Raw genomic sequence first — 20,817 nt, 5'->3', positions numbered from 1 at the left:
CCATTTGCTTGCACACATTGGCATCACCATCGGTGTGGTGTCTTTGCACAGGGTGGTTAAAATACCAAATGGCTTTTGCTTCTGAAAAACAGAGTAATTCTGTTACTTGGTTCTTTTTCTCTTTGTTTGCTTCATAGACTATTGGTAGAGAAAATCTTTGCTCAGTATCTTGTCCCCCACAACCTGGAAACAGAAGAGAGAATGAAATGCTTGTATTATTTATATGCTAGTTTGGATCCAAATGCTGTCAAGTAAGTTACTTTCTAAATGATTCTTGAGTATTTTATACAGTTATTTACTTAATCATTTCTAATTAACTGCTGTTGATAGAGTTATTGCTTCTTCTAGTTGAATCAAGAACCTCAGATAAATATTTATAGCAAAATTTTTTTATCATATAAATTCAAGTAAGTTAAAAGCAAAAATATTCCTATATGCATAGGTATATTTGGCAACTGAGCAATATGGTTTCTGGAATTCAGAGAAGTCCCTATGTCAAAATTGTCTGTTACGCACCTGTTGACTGGGATCTAGATCACATTATTGGAGGTTTACCATACTCAGCCTAAGAAATAAGAACTGGTTCTTTGTCAGGAGAGCATGTCCAAATCACTTCTGTGTGGAATAACTGTATGATTTATTCTACATGTATTTATTCTACAGGTATTTTTGAGATTGAAAGAAGGCACTATTAATAATTTTGTTCAGACAGCACCATAAATCTTAACTATCCCAGGCCACTTAGAATCTGTGGGCATTCCACTTTAATAAAGCTTTAAAAAAAGTAAATGACTCCTCTCATTGAAAATTCTGATTCTCCTGAGTAAGAACCTCCGCTATTACATTTATGTGTATATATATTGCCTTTAATTTAATATAGTTTCAAATTTACAGAAAAGTTTCAAAAATAGTAACAAAGCTTTTTAAATCCCATTTAGTGAGATTCCTAATTTTTGACCATTTGCTTTATCATTTGCATGTACTTTATATACATATTTTCTTTTGATCCATAGATAGTAATTTGCAGACATTGTATTCCTTTACATCTAATACATAGGTATTCCTTAGTTACAAGAATATTCTTTTATATAACTAGAGTGCTTTTATGAAAGTCAGGAGGTTTAATATTGTGTAATCCAATGTTTATTCAAATTTCCTCAATTGTCCAAATAATGTCCTTCATGGATTTTTGTTCCCTTTCTGGGATTACATGTTGCATGTTTAATTATCACGTCTCTAGTCTTTTTAAATCTGGAACCATTTCTCAGTTTGTCTTGAACTTTTATGACTTTGACGATTCTCAGAACAGTGTTGCGTAGGTCAGTTATTTTATAGAGTGTTCTCTCAGTTCGGGTTCATTCAGTGTTTCCTCATCATTGGATTGAGATTATGTGTTTTCAGCAGAAAGTCCACAGAGTAACATACCCTATTAGAAGACATCAGCCATCATTTTAAGGATTTGCAAGTAGTTTATAATATTCACTTTAGATAGTAAATTCCGGGCCAGAGGTCCTGATCTCTGTTTATATTTGGCAAAGAGTACTCAGAAATAAACTAATTTGAGCACCTGAAATTACAGAGTGGGTTTGTAAGAGAAGAAAATCTACTGTCAAGGAAAGAGAAGAATCTAGAGTAAAGAAACTCAATTTAAATTTGGCATGTTTTGAATCCACATCATTTCTAAGAAATTCATTTTTGAAGTCATCTGCACTGTTTTATGCATACCCCCTTAGCCTGGCCTTTCACAATCTGATCCTTTTCTGTAGTAATTTCCAGATTCCTTATGCTCCCCAACTCACATTCTGTGCTCCAAGCCTATAAATTGTTTTCATGTCCCTGTGTGTGCCATGAACTTTAATGACACTTTTCTCTCTGTTTGTAGCAGAACTTTCTGTCTACCTCTGCTTAGAATGTCTTTGAATTCCTTCAGTTTACCTGGCAAGATCCTATTCATCCTTGAAAACTTCTCAAATAATTTCTCTCATAAGAAGCCTTATATTTACTATTTTAAACCAAACTATCTTAATCCTAATAAGTAAATTTTCTGAAGCTTTAAATTTTAGGTAGATGTAGAAGAATGGTGTTATCTACACCATTCAGTGAGAAAAGCAGTAAAGTTGAATAATTACCAGTATTGTTATATTATGTACATCTTTCATATTTATAACTTTATTTACAGAGCTCTCAATGAAATGTGGAAGTGTCAGAACATGCTTAGAAGTCATGTACGAGAACTGTTGGATTTGCACAAGCAGCCTACAGTAAGTTCGTGATTTGTTTAAATTCACAGTTTTAGTCATTGTCAATTTTTCTGTATAATGAAGCAAGCAAAAGGTATCTCAGGTGTTTTATTTTCCAAATGTCAGTTTCTGTGGTTATCCAAGATAAATTTGCATTTCACATGTATATTTTAAAAAGCTTATTTTTCAGCATGAGCACAGAAATGGTGTTTTCTAGTATATTAAGTATTTTGACACTAAGAATTTATAGTTTATCAATTTTCAAATAATTAGAATTAAACCTCAATATAAAATTATATTAGAAGTCAAATTTTTTTCCTCTTTGACTTTTGGTCTGTCATTGTAGCATCAGTATCAAATCAGGTATCAATCCTTTGAATATTCCAAAGTCAAATTAATAAAGAAATACTGCCCAGCATTTTCTGAAGGTTGAAAAAAGAAACATAAATAATCTCTTATTACTTCTAAATAATTCTAAACATATTTGCTAGAGTAGGTGTACTTAGCCAGGGAACCATACACAGAGACCCCTCAGTGGCCATGGATGCCTAAAGCAAGTGTCGTCTTTTTTTATTTTTGGTAAATGACCATACAGTCTCTGGAATTGCTTAACTGTGCCTCTGTGGTGCAGAAACACAGATAGTTCATAAAAGATTGATTGTGAGCATGATTGTGATCCAACAAAACTTTAGCAAAAGCAGGAAGTCCATGGGATCATACAGATTCATTAATAAAATAGTACTCTTGTAATGGAGGAAAGGGCAGTAGGAAGGAAAGTGATAGATTGATTAATGGGCCACAGAATAGCTAGTAGAACTATTCAGAAAGAAAATTTTTCTACTTTACACATTTTTAGTTAATTTTCTTTGGTGTATAGTTTCACAGTAATTTTGATATAATTGTTTTCATTATTTTCTGTTCTGTTTTCTGACAAGATAATTTCCCTATGAAAGTTATATAACTTTCAAAATTTTTAAAATACCTTCCTGCTGGCATATCCTTTCCTTCTGTTTGTGCTAGTTTAATAGTTTTTACTCCATGGTTGTTTGTTATCTACATGGGGTGTAGATACGGTAAGCCATTTCCTACTGGGTATATCATGATGGATTTTTTTAACTTAAGAAAATGTACAATACTGAGTATAGGTTTTCTTTTTCTTTTATTTTATTTTTTTTGAGTATAGGTTTTCTTAATGAAATTTTGTTAGCACATATGATATCATTTGTTTTTGTTTTAAATTTCAGTCAGAAGCTAACTGTTCTGCTATGTTTGGAAAACTGATGACCATAGCAAGTGAGTATTTTTATTTACCCTGTAGGTATATAGGAGACATCAAATAATTTACCCAGTGGAACTATCAGTTTAATACTTATTTAGTAAGAAAAAATAATCCTTAATAATTTTATTTTTAAGTTCCATATAGTCTATCTTTTGATAGGACAGCAGTATTTTTTAAGATAGCTTGGTTTTAGTTTAGTAGTTTTTCTTTTGTAGTATTGATTCTCTTTTAATCTTCTAGAGAATTTGCCTGATCCTGGGAAAGCACAAGATTTTGTGAAGAAATTTAACCAAGTTCTCGGTGATGATGAGAAACTGCGGTCTCAGTTGGAGTTGTTAATCAGTCCAACCTGTTCATGCAAACAGGCAGATGTTTGTGTGGTTAGTAAATTATCCTTGTCTATGTGTTCCCCTAGCTTTGCTTATAGAAACTTAGATTTCATTAAAGTCTGCTTTACATAAATTATTTTATTTGTGTGAATGTAACAATATTGTGAGCTCTGAATCACCTAGGAGTATATCTGTGGTCAACTTAGTTCTTTTTACTTATCACTAGTCAGTCAAATTCCAGGAAAAAACACTAGAAAAGTAAGCCAGGGAGATTGGTCCTAGGAATTGAGCAAGATAAAATGCTTTGTATTTAGTAGACATTTATTAGATAAATAAGAATTTTCTTGTGTGTAGGTGTGTATTCTCCCATGTATCGGCATGGGAAAAACCCTTGTCAGTATATCAGCAATAGTTAAGTTGCCATATACACATTTATAGAGAAGGTAATTCCTGTTTAGGCTTTTGTCTTCATTCTATTTTTAGGCTATTTTATAGAAAACCAATTGTTGACAATACCCAAGGATAAATTCATTCATTTATTTACCATTTTATGAGACAGTTTCTAATTTCATTTTTACCATTTACTACTGGTGTGACCTTTAGCAAGTTGTTTAGTATTTTTGAGACTCATTTTTTTCATCTCTAAATGCTAACAACCTCACAGTGTTGTTAAGAGGATATAGATAGATAGGGATATAGGTATCCTGCCTAATACATGGTTCCAGACTGCCCTTTACGATTTAAATAATAATAAATTTGTATTTATTTAAATATGTGATTAGGGATAAGGACTGTAAACAGATGTATATACAAAGTCATTTGAGAGCATGGAATATGTTTTTTTTTTTCCTCAGTCTGGTAGGCACATAGGATCTTTAAGTGGATCTTAAAAGAGTAGTAATTAGGAAGAGGTGGGAGGAAGCCAGTTTAGGGAAGAGAGCAGTGGATTCTTCCACTGTACCTAGGGATGTGAATGTGACAAGTGCCCAAAATACCTTATCGTTGCACTTCTGAATGGGATGGTTTGCTGACAACATTTAAAGGTTTCATTTACTTCTTTCGTATTTAGAATTCCAGTTCCAGAATACTGTGTTCTGCTGGGCATCTACTAATATAATTGGATCATAGAATGAAATGGCTTGAAAAATACCATAGAGATAATTGGTTTAACCACTTCATTTTACAGATAAAGATTACATTTTAAAGAGGTGAAGTTTCTCATCCAGTGTTTCATAGCTAGTGACTGAACTTCAGGTAGAGTCCAGATCTTAATAGACCCATGACAGTGTTCTTTCTCTATATTTCATCATTTGCAAGAACCCATACAAACTGAGTACTGCTCAAGAAATACAAATCTTAAGAATAAATAATAATAAAAAAAAAGAATAAATAATCAAGTGGTACTTTTTGGTCTGAGAAAAATAGGACTCTGAGTTTGAAAAGTGATAGTAATATGATTTCTGCTATTTGTCAGAACAGATATATCTAAGAGCTTCCAAATCCAGAAAGTATATGAAAAACAGATGTAAGGAAAACATCTCAGGGTGAATTGATTGTAGGATGCAGGAGAATAGAGATGTGGGAAGTCTTTTTTCTTTGAACATGTAAAGGAAACTGTTTATTTGTTGCTGCCTACTTGCCACATACTAATTTGGCTTGTTGCTTATCCCCAGTATAAGCTTACACTTATGATTATGACAGATACACTTATAATTGTTATGAGAGATTACCTAATTATTGTGTACATAAAATATTGTTTGAAGAATTATTTAAATATATTATTATTTATATACATTGGTATATTTTATATAGTCCTATCACTGTGCTTAAATGTGATTTACTCTTTTTCCTGTTAGCATTTCCTTTATTTTTCCTATACTTATATGTAATACCATAGTTCTTTTCTAATGCCTAGTTCTTCCATTTTTTAATACAGACTATATAGTTTGCTAGCAATTTTCCAATGATATAGTTGTTGTTAGACAATCACTGACTTTATCTTATGTTAAAGCAAGTAGATTTTATACCAAGTGGGAGGAAAATCCCCTCTTTGGGGAGACTTGCACAAAGTAAGTCTGATTTCAAAAGATAGTACAAAGTTAATTTTAAGTGTGTATTTGCAGTATAGAGCAAAGTGTATAAGGACCTGAGCACTGACTAAAATATTTGTCTTCTCCAATGCTGGAATTTTGCTTGGTTAATTACTACTTGGAAAACGAATCAAGCACTTCCTAGTGACTAATACATTTTCTTCAGAATCTCAGTCCTTTGGATTTTTACACTCTAATAGCAAACACGGATGCTATCTAATTTAATATGACCTTTATAATTAATTTGTGTCAACATGTCACTGAGGGACTTCCCAGGTGATCCAGTGGCTGAGACTCCTTGCTGCCAATGCAGGGGGGCCTGGGTTCATTCCCTTCTTGGGGAACTAGATCCCAAATGCTGCAACTAAGACCCAGCAAAGCCAAATTAATTAATTAATTATTTTTAAATCACTGAAACTACAACAGAAATTTGTTTCCTTTATCCCCTTGGACACATATCCTTAAATTTTTTGTTTTTCATGAAAAAACTAATAAATAGAGTGACTGTTATTTGCTATATTGCTTTATAGTTTGGAAAGCACTTTTAATGTGCTTTATCTTCTCAACTAACATTTCCACTTATTCATCAGAGATAATCAATGAAAAGCCTTGTTATTAATGTAAATTTCTTTCTCTAGTACCCAGCACATTGTAAATTTAACGTTGTCTTTGGAGGATTCGGTCTCTTAAAATCATTAAGTCCTTATATTCTTTAGAGAGTTTCAGCAATATCTTTTCTTTTGCAGGAGCTCTTTGATATAATGTCACCATTTTTTAACTCAAGTATGATCTTCCAGAACTGAAAAACTATACACTTATAAGTCTTCTCTTTAAAAAAAAAGATAATTGTTGACCGAAAGAAAAGTTTTTTCAAACTATGAAGTAAACCATTGAAACATGCCCATGACAGTATAAATTGTTTTAATTTTTTCAAAAGCGGAGACTAAAGGGACTTCCCTAGTGGTCCAGTGGTTAAGAGTTTTAACTCCCAGTGCAGAGGCCCAGATTTGATCCCTGGCCGGGGAACTAGATCCCGCATGCTGCAACTAAGACCTGGTGCAGCCATTAAATAAATAAATGCATATCAGTTGTAAAAATATAGAGCATTTAGGATTGTCTGCTATGTAGTAATTTCATGAGAGAAGTATGAGAGAAAAGGCGTAAAGCATACCATGTTTTCCCCCTTTTTTCCTCTACGGCTAGATTTTCTGGTGCTTGCCTAATGAGTATATCATTTTAGTCAGGGTATAAAGCAGAGAAAGATTGTTTTTTTTCTTTTTTTACATCTGATGGTACTGAATCCTTAAATGCTTTTGATGCCTGGGATCATTTTTATGTGAAAAACGTGAAAGGATGATACTTAGAGTAAAACTCTTTTCCTTCCTATAGAGAGAAATAGCCCGGAAACTTGCCAATCCTAAGCAGCCAACAAATCCTTTTCTAGAGATGGTCAAATTTCTGTTGGAAAGAATTGCACCTGTGCACATTGATTCAGAAGCCATCAGGTAAACTAGGGGTTATATTCATTCATAAATAAAATATAATTTGAAGCCACAGTGTTGTGAGTTTAAATTCGGGGTCCGCGAGGAGACCTGAAAATGGTATACAGGGAACCTATATCATGTATCATTCAAGTCGAAAGAAAGACAGGCTCCTTTTCTGATTGTTGGTTTGTTTCATTGCTTTTTATTTATTTTAAAAAAAGAAATCTTATGTTTATTTTTAGCTTATATGTTCTCATTAAAGAAAACCTGGAACATAAGAAAATCTATAGCTATCATCAGCCTTTGAGTTTTCTTAACCCTTTTCATGGCCGCATACAGTGTTTTTGTATGCATTACATCACTGCTCACTTGAGATGTGTGAAAAGCAGAACAGTGTTATGAAAGCAGCACAGGATTGCCATTAGACCAATCTGCTTTCAAAACACGTCTCTTACCAACTTTTGGCTCTAATTTAGTTTTTATTTTTAACTTTAATAAGGCTATAACATCTCCTTGTGGATGAGTGTGAAAATTAGTAATGTGTAAAAAATAAGCAGACTAGCATCACAAACATTGACATTTATTGTCTTTGATTAATTGTTCCCGTAATTTCATACGTTTCACTTATTCCTAATGATTTTCAGTTGTAAACTTCTGAGAATACTTTTACCTTGTACTAATCATTTTTCCAGCTCATCAGCTATAAATCTTTCCATTTTGGGTTACTAACTAGCATTTATTGATTCTCTTTTCTTTGAATTAGGAGACCTGGTTCTAGCCATTACTAGTACATGACTCACTGTTTGGTTATATTAAAATGCCAATTATATTAGTTTGCTAGGGCTGCCGTGGCAAAAACCACAGACTGTGTGGCTTAAACAACAGAAATTTGTATTCTCACATTCTGGAGAGTAGCAGCCCAAGATCAAGTTTGATTTCTCCTGGAGCCTCTCCATGGCATGCAGATAACCTCCTCTTTGCTCTCTTCACACAAAAGTCTGTGCCCTGACCGCCTCTTCACATGAGAAAACAGCAATTTGGGATTATGGCCCAACCATCTGACCTTAGTTTAGCTTAGTTATCTCATTAAATAATTAAAATCTCGTCTATTTCCAAGTCCAGTCACATTCGGAGGTGTCCTGGAGGTTACGATGGACACATGAATTTAGGGTATTCAGTTCAATCTGTAATGGTGATGTTTGTTGGCCCTTTGTTTTTTTAACTAAGATTTTATCCTTTAATTTTATTAGCAAATAAGAAAGCTAAGGTTCTGAGAAAAACCCGGTGGTTTTTTACAGCTGGGTAATAGCAAAAGGTATTTTGCTATTAGTTTTTAATAGAGATACCCCACATCCAATGGCAAAGGAGCAGCCCCAGCAAGATGGTAGGAGGGGCAAATTCGCATTTAGAATCAAACCCCACTCCCGCCAGAGATGCTCAGAGGGCTCAAACAAACCTTGTGTGCACCTGGACCCAGGACCCTCACAGAGACTGAGACAGAACTGTGTCTGAGCATCTCCTGTGGAGGTCTGGGTCAGCAGTGGTCTGCCGCAGGGACGGGGGCTCTGGGTGCAACAGACTTGGGTATGGCACAGGCCCTCTTGGAGGAGGTCACCATTAACCCCACCACAGAGCTGCCAGAACTTACACAAGGCTGGGGAATAGACTCTTGGGAGACACAGACAGAACCTTGTGCACCAGGATCCAGGAGGAAGGAGCAGTGACCCCACAGGAGACTGTTCTGGACTTGCCTGTGTGTCCAGGAGTCACCAGCAGAGGCGCGGGTGGGTGGTGGCCTGCTGCAGGGTTTGAGGGCACTGAGTATAGTATGTAGTGCATGCCTGCAATCTTTTAAAGAAGGTCACCTTTGTCTTCATTACCTCCACCATAGTTTGGCCCCAGGTATTAGCAGGGAGGGAACAACAGAAAATTGGATTAAAGACTTACTAAGCATGGCCCCCGCCCACCAGAATGAGACCCAGTTTCCCCCTCAGTCTCTCCAGTCAGGAAGCTTCCATAAGCTTCCTTCTCCATCAGAGGGCAGACAGACTGAAAACCATAATCACAGAAAACTAACCAGTCTAATCACATGGACCACAGCCTTGTCTAACTCAGTGAAACTGTGAGTCATGCCATGTGGGGCCACCCAAGATGGATGGGTCATGGTGGAGAGGTCTGACAGAATGTGGTCCACTGGAGAAGGGAATGGCAAACCACTTCAGTATTCTTGCCTTGAGAACCCCATGAAAAAGGCAAAAAGATAGGACACTGAAAGATGAACTCCCCAGGTCGGTAGGTGCCCAAAGTGCTATTGGAGATCAGTAGAGAAATAACTCCAGAAAGAATGAAGAGATGGAGCCAAAGCAAAAACAACACCCAGTTGTGAATGAGACTGGTGATGGAAGCAAGTTCTGATGCTGTAAAGAGCAATGTTGCATAGGAACCTGGAATGTTCCTGTCCATGTTAGGTCCGTGAATCAAGGCAAGTTGGAAGTGGTCGAACAGGAGATGACAAGAGTGAACATTTGACATTTTAGCAATCCGCAAACTAAAATGGACTGGAATGGGTGAATTTAACTCAGATGACCATTATATCTACTACTGTGGGTAAGAATCCCTTAGAAGAAATGGGGTAGCCATCATAGTCAACAAAAGACTCCAAAATGCAGTCCTTGGATGCAGTCTCAAAAATGACAGAATGATCTCTGTTCATTTCCAAGGCAAACCAGTCAGTATTGCAGGAATCCAACTCTATGCCCCAACTAGTAATGCTGAAGAAGCTGAAATTGAATGGTTCTATACAAGACCTTCTAGAAGTAACCCCCAAAAAAGATGTCCTTATCATTAGAGGGGACTGGAATGCAAAAGTAGGAAGTCAAGAAACACCTGAAGTAACAGGCAAATATTTCCTTGGAGTACAGAATGAAGCAGGGAAAGGCTAATAGAGTTTTGCAAAGAGAACGCACTGGTCATAGCAAACACCCTCTTCCAACAGCACAAGAGAAGATTCTGCACATGGACATCACCAGATGGTCAACACCAAAACCAGATTGATTATATTCTTTGCAGCCAAAGGAGAAGCTCTATATAGTCAGCAAAAACAAGACTGGGAGCTGACTGTGGCTGAGATCATGAACTCCTTATTGCCAAATTCAGATTTAATGTGAAGAAAGTAGAGAAAACCACTGGACCATTCTGTTATGACCTAAATCATATCCCTTATGATCATACAGTGAAAGTGAGAAATAGATTTAAGGGACTAGATCTGATAGGCAGAGTGCCTGATGAACTATGGATGGAGGTTTGTGACACTGTACAGGAGACAGGGATCAAGACGATCCCTAAGAAAAAGAATGCAAAAAAGCAAAATGGCTGTCTCCAGAGGCCTTACAAATAGCTGTGAAAAGAAGCGAAGCGAAAAGCAAAGGAGAAAAGGAAAGATATTCCCATTTGAATGCAGAGTTCCAAAGAATAACAAGGAGAGATAAGAAAGCCTTCCTCAATGATTAGTGCAAAGAAATAGAGGAAAACAATAGAATAGGCAAGACTAGAGATCTCTTCAAGAAAGTTAGAAATACCTAGGGAACATTTCATAAAGATGGGCTCAATAAAGGACAGAAATGGTATGGACCTAACAGAAGCAGAAGATATGAAGAAGAGATGGCAAGAATACACAGAAGAACTATACAAAATACACTGATCCTATGCAACAACATGGAGGAGTCTCAAAAGCATTATATCACATAGAAGTTGTCAGACACAAAATGTATAAAGTTTTATAAAAGGTAAAATTCTAGTGGCAGAAAGTTGATCAGTTATTGCCAGAGTAGAAAAAGAGAACCACAGATTTGCAAGGTAGATTTTTGTGGCGATGGCAGTTGTTTTATGTATATATCGCTACAGTGATTCACCACTTTATTTATACCCACTAGAATGGCCATGGTCAAAAAGTTGAGTTGGCAAGAATGTAGAAAAATTGTAACCTTCATGTATTGCTGATGGGTGTAAAATGTTGGAGGTGCTTTTGAAAGCAATTTGACAGTTCCTCCAAAAGTTAAGCGTAGAGGTACCATATGTGTGTGCCTGTGGTCAGTCATGTCCAACTCTTTGTGACCCCGTGGAGTGTAGCCCGCTGGAGTGGGTTACTGTTTCCTCCTCCAGAGTACCTTCCTGACCCAGGGGAAGTTGAACCTTGAGAACTCCATTTATATGAAGTATTCAGAATAGGCAAATACATATAGCAACACAAAGTAGATTAGCGGATGCTTAGGGCTGAAGGAGTTGGAGGTGAGTAAGGAGTGACTCCTAATGGAAACTGGACACAGCTGAGCGCACACACCTGATGGGGAGGGGTTTGTCTTGAGCTGAAAGCTAGGTTCGTTGAATGTTTGCCTGTACTGGGACATCACTATTGAGGAAATGAAATCTCAAGAACAAAGATCATCTTTGTTTTAACTTAAAATAGTATCCTGTTGACCACGTAATTTCTAGTTTGTGGTGGTTAGCTGTATTTGAAAAACTAATAATGTTGAACATTTAATACTTTTTAATTGTTGTTTTTGTGTGTGGATATATAGAGAGAGCACAGTGCTTCTCGTGAATTGCTTTCAATTTCTTTGCTGTAAATCTCTAGGAGTGGAATTAGTGATTCAATAAATTAATTATGTGGTTAATTCAATGCCTTTGCTCATTTATGTGGTTTGTTTTTTGTTTTTTCATTTATGTGTTTACTATTTGTTTTTTGTTTTGAGTGAGTTCTCATTTGTCCATTTAGCAACTGCCATCCTAATGTTTTTCTTGAAATTGCAAATGATCTCTGTTTATGGATATGAATATTGCATTGCTTATATGTAAAAGTACATATTTCCAGTACATTTGACAGTTTTGTTGCGTTTCATTAGAATTACTGTTGTACATGGATGGGGAGGATAAGCTAAAAACAAGCTCATTTGTCTTGTAGAGAGGAAAGTTTAAAAAAATCACAAAATAACTTTTTCTTCCAGAAAATATTAATTTGATGTTTAATAGAGTCTGTATATGTCTACTACAATGCAATTAAGATACAGTTACTAATCTAGTAGTGTTACTAATTTAGATTGTCTTATTCTAATAGTGCACTGGTAAAACTGATGAATAAATCAATAGAAGGGACAGCAGATGACGAAGAGGAGGGTGTAAGTCCAGATACAGCTATTCGTTCAGGACTTGAACTTCTTAAGGTATTTTTGAAACAGTTTTTTAATTGGTGGGAAATTGCTTTACTATTTTGTGTTGGTTTCTGCCGTACAACAGTGCAAATCATTCATAATTTTATATATATATATATCATTCCCCTCCCGAGCCTTCCTCCCCTCTCCACGCCCCTCCCCTGTAGGTCATCATGGAGCTCCAGGCTGAGTGGGCTCCCTGTGTTATTCAGCAACATCCCACTAACTGTTTTACACCTGATAGTGTATATTTGTCAGTACCACTTTCTCAATCTCTCCCACCCTCAACTTCTCCAGCTGTGCTCACAAGTCTGTTCTCTACTAGGCTCGTCAGTACCATTTTTCTAGATTCCATATGTATTCTGCAGTTACAATATGAATCACCTTAAAGATATGCAAGGGTCAGGCTTTATTTCATTGGAAGTTACTCAAAAGATTAAAATTTGTAATACAACACTTTATAAAAATAACATGTTTTCTGAATTATACTAATGTAATTATTTTACATTATAGAATAATATTTTTGGAGTTTTGCTGTTTCATTCATCATGTGCATGCCTGCTATACTTATAACAGTATGTGCTAAATGATTTAGTCTTACCTTTCAAATAACCTGCATATTGGTTAGTAGGATTGCTCACAGGAATTACTATAAGACATCATCTATCTGATTGGGATTTTTTTTTTTTTTTTTAAACTATTGGTAAACAGATGCCGAAGAGTTCAGAGAATTGAACAATTAGTAAGAGACATAATTTAATCTAGAGGGGTAGTGCAGCGTCATCAAAGAGAATAATTTGGGGCATGTTTTAGGGATTGTTAACGTAGCCTGAGTAGTTAGAATATTGCTTTGAGGAGTGGTGGAAGACAAGATTGGTTCCAGATTGTGGACATAAAATTTTTTTAAACAGAGGAAAATCATCTTTAAGGCAAACACTTTTAATAGGTTGATTCAGCTTTTCAAATTTAAATCCTCATTTTTCTCTGAATGTTTAAAACCTCATAAGTAAATATTATCACTCTGAACCCTACCAAATGAGACACTCTCTCCACTTTATAACCCATTTAAAAAATGCTTATATAATAAGTTAATGAGGGCTACATACTCCATTCCCCTACCTCCTTATTTTTCTTTGAGGCCTTATTCCATGTGTCATGCTGACTAAATTGTTTCTGCTTCATGGAAGTGTAAACTTTGTAGACACATTATCTCTAACTTGCTGGAAATTCCTTAAGGATAGCCTAAAACTAATGTCTTAATAAATAAAGGGAACAATTATTTATATGTTTGTAATCGTGGTTAAAATTTTCTAATAATGACTACTTAGGAGTAAATTTTTTGTGATGGATTTCACTTAAAATATTTCCTTATAGGGTATCTTTTGCCAGTGAAATAAAGCCTAGTGTTAGCATTTTGTTCACATCTATCACTCCCATGAAAAAGGAGCCACATTTCCCACAGTCCCAGTATCAGAATAGACCAAGAGGTAAAGAAGAAAACAGGACAAGGGCTGTAGATCAAGAATTGTTAGCCACGACTCACCTCAAGGGAGACCATAAGATACAGTCTTTATTGTATTGTAGCATATGCAGCTCATAATTTAAAATTTTATTTGTAGTAGAAACAGTTCTTTTAATGGATTAAAACCACTGTCTGTACTTAAAGCATTGTATCTGTCCCTCTAGGTTCTGTCTTTCACACACCCTACCTCGTTCCACTCTGCAGAGACATACGAGTCCCTGTTACAATGCCTCAGGATGGAGGATGACAAGGTAGCAGAAGCTGCCATACAGATTTTTAGAAATACAGGCCACAAAATAGAAACAGACCTACCCCAAATACGATCGTGAGTATGCTTTTCTAATGATAAACACCAGAGCTTTCCAGGTGTGGGAATCTGAGGGTCATTGTTTCCCTTAGGAAGATATGGAGGAGGAAAGATGACTTTTATTTAGAAGCTGCTTTTCTGTATCCTCTGTTTTCATCTTTTCTCTGTCTGACTTATCTCCTCTACCATTCGAATATGGGCAGAGGAACAACCTAAAATTTTTATTTTAAAATATTAATTATCAAAAGTTACCACAGAATTTAGGATTAATATATCTTTCTAATTTATTTATTTTTCTCCAACTCCAAATTCAGTAGGTACTGCCTTCATATCTCACTCAAGAATTGTATAATCAAGATTCTTAATGAAATGTTCATTAGTTGCTTAGTTGTTGGTCACGGTTCTTTTATCTCTCTAGATTACCTCCCCTCTCCTCATAAGAATGAAGTACGTTTTGGTATTTTTACTTTGGCAGCTTTAAGAGGTTGCCTTAGGATCAGAATTTGTGCTGAGAGTGTGATTTAGACTTAAGATAGGGGAGATGTCTTTTAGAGGAAGAGCACATTGCTGATAGCTGTTATAATCAGATGTTCAAGGTATTTATGTAAATAGTTTCAGGTAAATTCAAATCAAACCCATTTTTCCTCATGATATATTAATAGAACGAGAATTCATGACTCCTTAAGTTTTTATTGGATTTGTGAGCTAATAGTTTAATTTGAGAAATAATTCAACATTTATTGTATATCCTTTTCATCATCAGCACTGTAGTGGCTAATATAAAAGATTACCACTGTCAGTCCCTGCTGTCAAGGAGTTTATACTCTAGAAATGATTATCTTTGTACATTATAGAAAAAATGATTGACACAGTGGGCTAAAGTTATTGTGAGTTTTACAAGGTGGGAAAATCTATACTTTTTTTAAGGTAAAGGACGTACTTAAAAGAATTCTATCCCAGAAGGAACAGTAGAACAGGTAACTTTGGACATGAGGAATAAAACCTCTTGTTCTTAAGACTTGTTGTTCAGTCAGTAAGTGGTGTCTGACTCTTCGTGACGCCATGAACTGCAGCACACCAGGCTTCCCTGTCCTTCATTATCTCCCAGAGTTTGCTCAAACTCATGTTCACTGAGTCGATGATGCCATCCAACCATCTCATCCTCTGTCACCCCCTTCTCCTACCCTCAGTCTTTCCCAGCATCAGGGTCTTTTCCAATGATTCGGCTCTGCGTATCAGTTGGTCAGAGTATTGGAGCTTCAGCTTCAGCATCAGTTCTTGCAATGAATATTCACAGTTGATTTCCTTCAGGATTGACTGGTTTGATCTTCTGTCCAAGGGACTTTCAAGAGTCTTCTCCAGCACCACAATTCAGAAGCATCAGTTCTTCAGCACTCAGCCTTTTTTATGGTCCAACTCTCATATCCATACATGACTACTGGAAAAACCATAGCTTTGACTATAGCAGACCTTTGTCGGCAGTGATTTCTCTGCTTTTTAATATGCTGTCTAGATTTGTCATAGCTTTTCTTAAGACTACTCGGGAAGGAAGGAGGGATTATTGAAAAAGCAGAGAAGCACAGCACTGCAGACCTCAGTGACAGCCCTGGTGGTGTAACTGGACTATAGCACACTAGCAGAGCAAGGAGACAGGTTAAAGTTGGCCCATGCATCATCCTTTCATTAGGCTAAGGATTAATAATGTATTTAACGACAGTTTGATCAAAACTCTATCTTCTTTTGTTACTAACTGGTCTTATTTATAAGAACTGTTACCTTGGTAAATGAATTTGAAAGAAAGACTTCCAACAGTGCTCAGTCAAGGAATATATTGATATTTATGCATGAAAATCCTTTTCATTATTTTAAACCGTATGGAGACAAATATGGCACATTCATAAATTTCACGGTAGACTTCACACTGACTAGCATATGTTCCAGTTTATTGATTGAGGTGCATAAAGGTTTAGAGTATTGCCGTTAATATCTAGCCTTCCATTATTATAAGACAAGGGTCCCCAGCCCCCAGGCCACAGATCAGCACTGATTCCATAGATCAGTACACAGCAGGAGGTGAGCAGCAGGGGAGCAAGCAAAGTTTCATCTGTGTTTAGAGCTGCTCGTGTTACCACCTGAGCTCTACCTCCTGTGAGATCAGCGGCACCTTTAGATTCTCATAGAAGCACAAACCCTTCTGTGAACTGCACGTGTGTGTGCTTCTTATGAGAATCATCCTGAAAGCATCTTCCCCTCCTTATCCGTGGTAAAAATTGTCTTCCACAGACTGGTCCCCTGTGCCAGAAAGGTTGAGGACCGCTGTTACAGTGTGACACTTTGTCACTGTTGCACTTGATTTGCTATCATTGACCTTATAATCTATAAAGTAGTAGTATTGCAACAGATGTATAGCAAGTGTCTTTATTAAATTTTTGTTTGGCTTACAGATTTTCTTTTGATGTAAAAAAAAATAAGTTCATTATAAAAAGCTGAAACTTTAGAAACTATAAACGAAGCGAGTCACTTAACATTTTGATGTATATTTTATATGAATGTTTTGTCTTATCCATTTGATGTATATGCCAATTTTTTTGTATTTTGATAGAAACATGCCATACTTTATTTGCATACTTTCTCTCACTGGTACTTTCTTGTCTGTTTTTTAATGAAATTTTGCCTTTTGCTACATTTTTCCCCATGACTGCTTTAAAACAACTGAAGAGGATTGTGAGAGGGAGGTGGAAAATTTAGGAGTATTTTCTTAGAAGACATGTGAAAATATGGCATGGGCAATTTTAGATTATAAATTAAAAGTGGCTTGTTTATCTCTCCATACCTATGAGGTAGCTTAAATTGAAAAGAAAATTGTTTCCTGGAGTAGCCCTTTTATTCTAGAGGCATTGCATTTCTTATATTGTACTTGAGGATGGGGAAAGGGGCTTTAAATCTTTTTATAGATCAGGTAGTTTAGAAGAGAAGCTTTCTTCAAGCATACCTCCAAATAGTTACTCATGAAGTAGGAGACAACCAAAAGAACTACTGGTGGTTTATGGGCTTTTTTAAAATAAACTGATTTTTTTTTTTTTTTTCAGGACCTTAATTCCCATTTTACATCAGAAGGCAAAGAGAGGTACTCCACACCAAGCAAAACAGGCTGTTCACTGTATACATGCCATATTCACAAATAAAGAAGTCCAGCTTGCACAGATTTTTGAGGTATATTTAATTACATATGATGTGTTTTTGTTGATTTTTATTTTTATTCTCTGTGGTCTGATGAAGCTAAAAAGTCACTTTTTTTTTAGGCTCTTTAGTCTCACTCTAAAATATAAATTCCATGGGAGCAGGGACTCTATTTTATTCAGTACTTTAGATATTCCCTGCCTTTAGATCAGACTATATGTTCAAATACTACACATTGAAGGACGTTTTATGTATTTTGTGTTACATTATTTTACTTAATTTTAGCTTTATTGGCTCAGTGGTCCATTTAGCTTGAGAAGCTATTATGGACCTAACAACCCTACTTGAAAATTAGTTTTGTTTGCCTTTCCTTATGTATGATCCTTTGCCTGATTCTGCTACTGGAAAGGTATTCCTATTGTCATAAACTGAATACAATATGAACAGAACCCAGTGGACTTAAATATTATGATCCATGGTCATTTTAAATGTTCCCACAGGACAAGAAACCCACCAACATAACTGACTTAAAAATAAGGCTGATTTGACCATGGGAGAATTTTCTTATTTTTACTTTATGTGGGTTTTACTCTTTCCTTTTTTTAAAATTGTTTCAATCTTATTAAATCTCAATAGGTGAAACAAGAATCAAGTGTCTAATATGACTGAAGTGACTTTTAATCATCTCTAGAACAGATTTTTTTTGGGCACAGTAAATTCGGGAGGACTCGGGAATGTACGCTATTCTGTACAATGTCTAAATATCTGTAAAACAAGCTAGTAATTTCTGTTTTATTTTTATAGCCACTCAGTAGGAGTCTGAATGCTGATGTACCAGAACAACTTATAACTCCGTTAGTTTCATTGGGCCACATTTCTATGTTAGCACCAGATCAGTTTGCTTCCCCAATGAAATCTGTAGTAGCAAATTTTATCGTTAAAGATCTGCTAATGAATGACAGGGTAAGTGTCTCATTAAATTTAGAATCATAAGATTAAGACTGTTTACATCTTTATTTGTCACGGAAACAACACGTCTGCTTTTCTCTGTGTATGATTCTCTTACTTTTTTTATTTGTTATTTGTTACTTGAAATAAATCTTGCTAAAATAAATAAATAAATAACATCTTGCTGTATAGCTATTACTAGAATTTTTCTTCAAGAAAAAATTGAGAACATGAGATAGATGAAGCATGAAGTAAAAAACAGAACCCTCAGTGTTCAAACTCAGAAAAAAATACTTGCCAGTTCATTCCTTCCTCGTTATCCTCCCTCCACTTGAAAATAGTAGTGAAGGCTGCAAGGGCAGGGCCTGAGCCTCAGTTCCTACTCCACAGCTTCATATTGTCCTCTGTGCTACTGATAGACAAGACTGGCAACAGATGTGAAATTTGACACTTCTTAGATGGTGGCTGGCTTGTTCATAAATTCTATTTTAAGATGGTTCTGTTTTTTTTATGTAGTAAAATATACATCATATAAACTTTGCCATTTTACTCCATTTACTTACATTATATACACCCATGTTCTTACTGGTTTTTCATTTTATTAAAAACAAACAAGTTTGATAACATATGTATACACCCATGTACACAAGGGATAACCCAGGAAGGCCAGGTAAATCTCCACAGTGGTTCAAGACACCACCTAACATGTACATCCACATTGTCGTGTAACCACTGCCACTACCTGTTTTCAGAACTTTGTCATTTCAGAGAGAAACTCTACATCCATTAACGAGTAACTCCCCGTTACCTCCTCCCCGCCAACCTCTGGTAACATTTATTCTACTTGCCTGGTTTATGAATTTGCTTATTCTAGATACCTTCTTCTCATACAACATTTATCCTTTTGCATCTGGCTTATTTCTCTCAATATAATGGTTTTAAGATTTATCTATGTTATAGTATGTATCAGAACTTCATTTTGTGCCACAATAATATTCCATTGTATGTTTAACCTACACTTTGTTTATTCATCTATTGATATATACTTGGGTGTTTTCTACCCTTTGACTGTTGTGAATAATGCTGACATGAACATTTGAGTCCCTGTTTTCAGATTTGGGGGATATATGCCTAAGAGTGAAATTGCTGGATCACATGATCATTCTATGGTAACCTTTTTGAGGGACTGCTGAACATTTTTCCACAGTGTCTATACCATTTTATATTCCCAGCAGCCATACACAAACCTTCCATTTTCTATACATCTTGGCTAACACTTATTCTTTATTTGGCTTTTTGATCATAGTCATCCTGGTAGTTGCAAAGTAATATCTTACGGTTTTGGTTTGTGTCCCTAATGGCTAGTGATTTTTTTTAATGTGCTTATTGGCTGTTTGTATATCTTATTTGAATATTGTAGTCTTTTGCCCACTTTGAATTGAATAGTTTGTTGTTGTTGAGTTGTAAAAATTCTTTATATATTCTGAATATTTATATACTGAATCCAAGAATAGAAAGATTTTCCCCTGTACCTTATGAGAGTTTTTTAGTTGTAAGATCTTTGATCCATTTTTCAATATAATTTTCATATATAACAGTTCAGCCTCATTCCTTTGCTGATGGCTATATCTGGTTTTGCCAGCACCATTAGTTGAGGAGACTGTTGTTTTCCCAATAATTGGTGTTAGCACTCTTGTTTAAAATCAGTTGAAGATGTATGTGAGGGTTTTCTGTTTCATTCTCTTGGTCTGTGTGTCCGTACTTACGTCAGTACCACGCATGCTGTCTTGGTTACTGTAGATTCGTAAGTTAGTTGCAAAGTCAGGAAGTTTAGCCCCTAGCTTGGTTCTTCTTTCCCAGCCCCTGTCCGGTGGCTTTCTCGTGGGGTTCCCAGAGCACAGTGTTGTTCAGCCATGAAAGCCTTAATGAGCAGAATTTAAAATTTTTTTTCTAAAAGTTAAATTTATTCAATTGTCTGTAGTCAACAGGTGAGAAGAATGGAAAATTGTGGTCTCCAGATGAAGAGGTTTCCCCTGAAGTACTAGCAAAGGTAAAATTGAGTAGAACTTGATGACTGTTATACTGAAATAATGAACATTTATAGATATCCTTTAAAAAAAAAAAACCTAACACGTAAAAAGCATTTTAAATAAGGTGCTTTATTTTTAAACCAAAAGTTGTGTGTTTCTCAAATTACAGTTGTTGTTAAGGTTGGTTACATATAGATATGT

At 35.7% G+C, this 20,817-nt stretch overlaps 1 protein-coding gene across 2 annotated transcripts in view; it reads left to right on the top strand.

The window, feature by feature from the left end:
- PDS5A (PDS5 cohesin associated factor A) overlaps nt 1-20,817 on the top strand; it is a 121,407-nt gene that overhangs the window by 68,623 nt on the left and 31,967 nt on the right. For both annotated transcript variants that reach the window (XM_065907581.1, XM_065907582.1), the window contains exons 13-22: nt 138-251; nt 2,180-2,261; nt 3,485-3,533; nt 3,760-3,899; nt 7,328-7,443; nt 12,536-12,641; nt 14,316-14,476; nt 17,548-17,671; nt 18,443-18,601; nt 20,568-20,636. In XM_065907581.1, the coding sequence (XP_065763653.1) occupies nt 138-251; nt 2,180-2,261; nt 3,485-3,533; nt 3,760-3,899; nt 7,328-7,443; nt 12,536-12,641; nt 14,316-14,476; nt 17,548-17,671; nt 18,443-18,601; nt 20,568-20,636 (1,120 nt within the window). The remainder of the gene's footprint in view (nt 1-137; nt 252-2,179; nt 2,262-3,484; nt 3,534-3,759; nt 3,900-7,327; nt 7,444-12,535; nt 12,642-14,315; nt 14,477-17,547; nt 17,672-18,442; nt 18,602-20,567; nt 20,637-20,817) is intronic.

This window comes from Muntiacus reevesi, chromosome 16, assembly GCF_963930625.1.
Source record: "Muntiacus reevesi chromosome 16, mMunRee1.1, whole genome shotgun sequence".
Taxonomy (NCBI): Eukaryota; Metazoa; Chordata; class Mammalia; order Artiodactyla; family Cervidae; genus Muntiacus; species Muntiacus reevesi.
The sequence above is the reverse complement of the archived record's forward strand: the minus strand, read 5'-3'. Positions and strand labels throughout refer to the sequence as shown.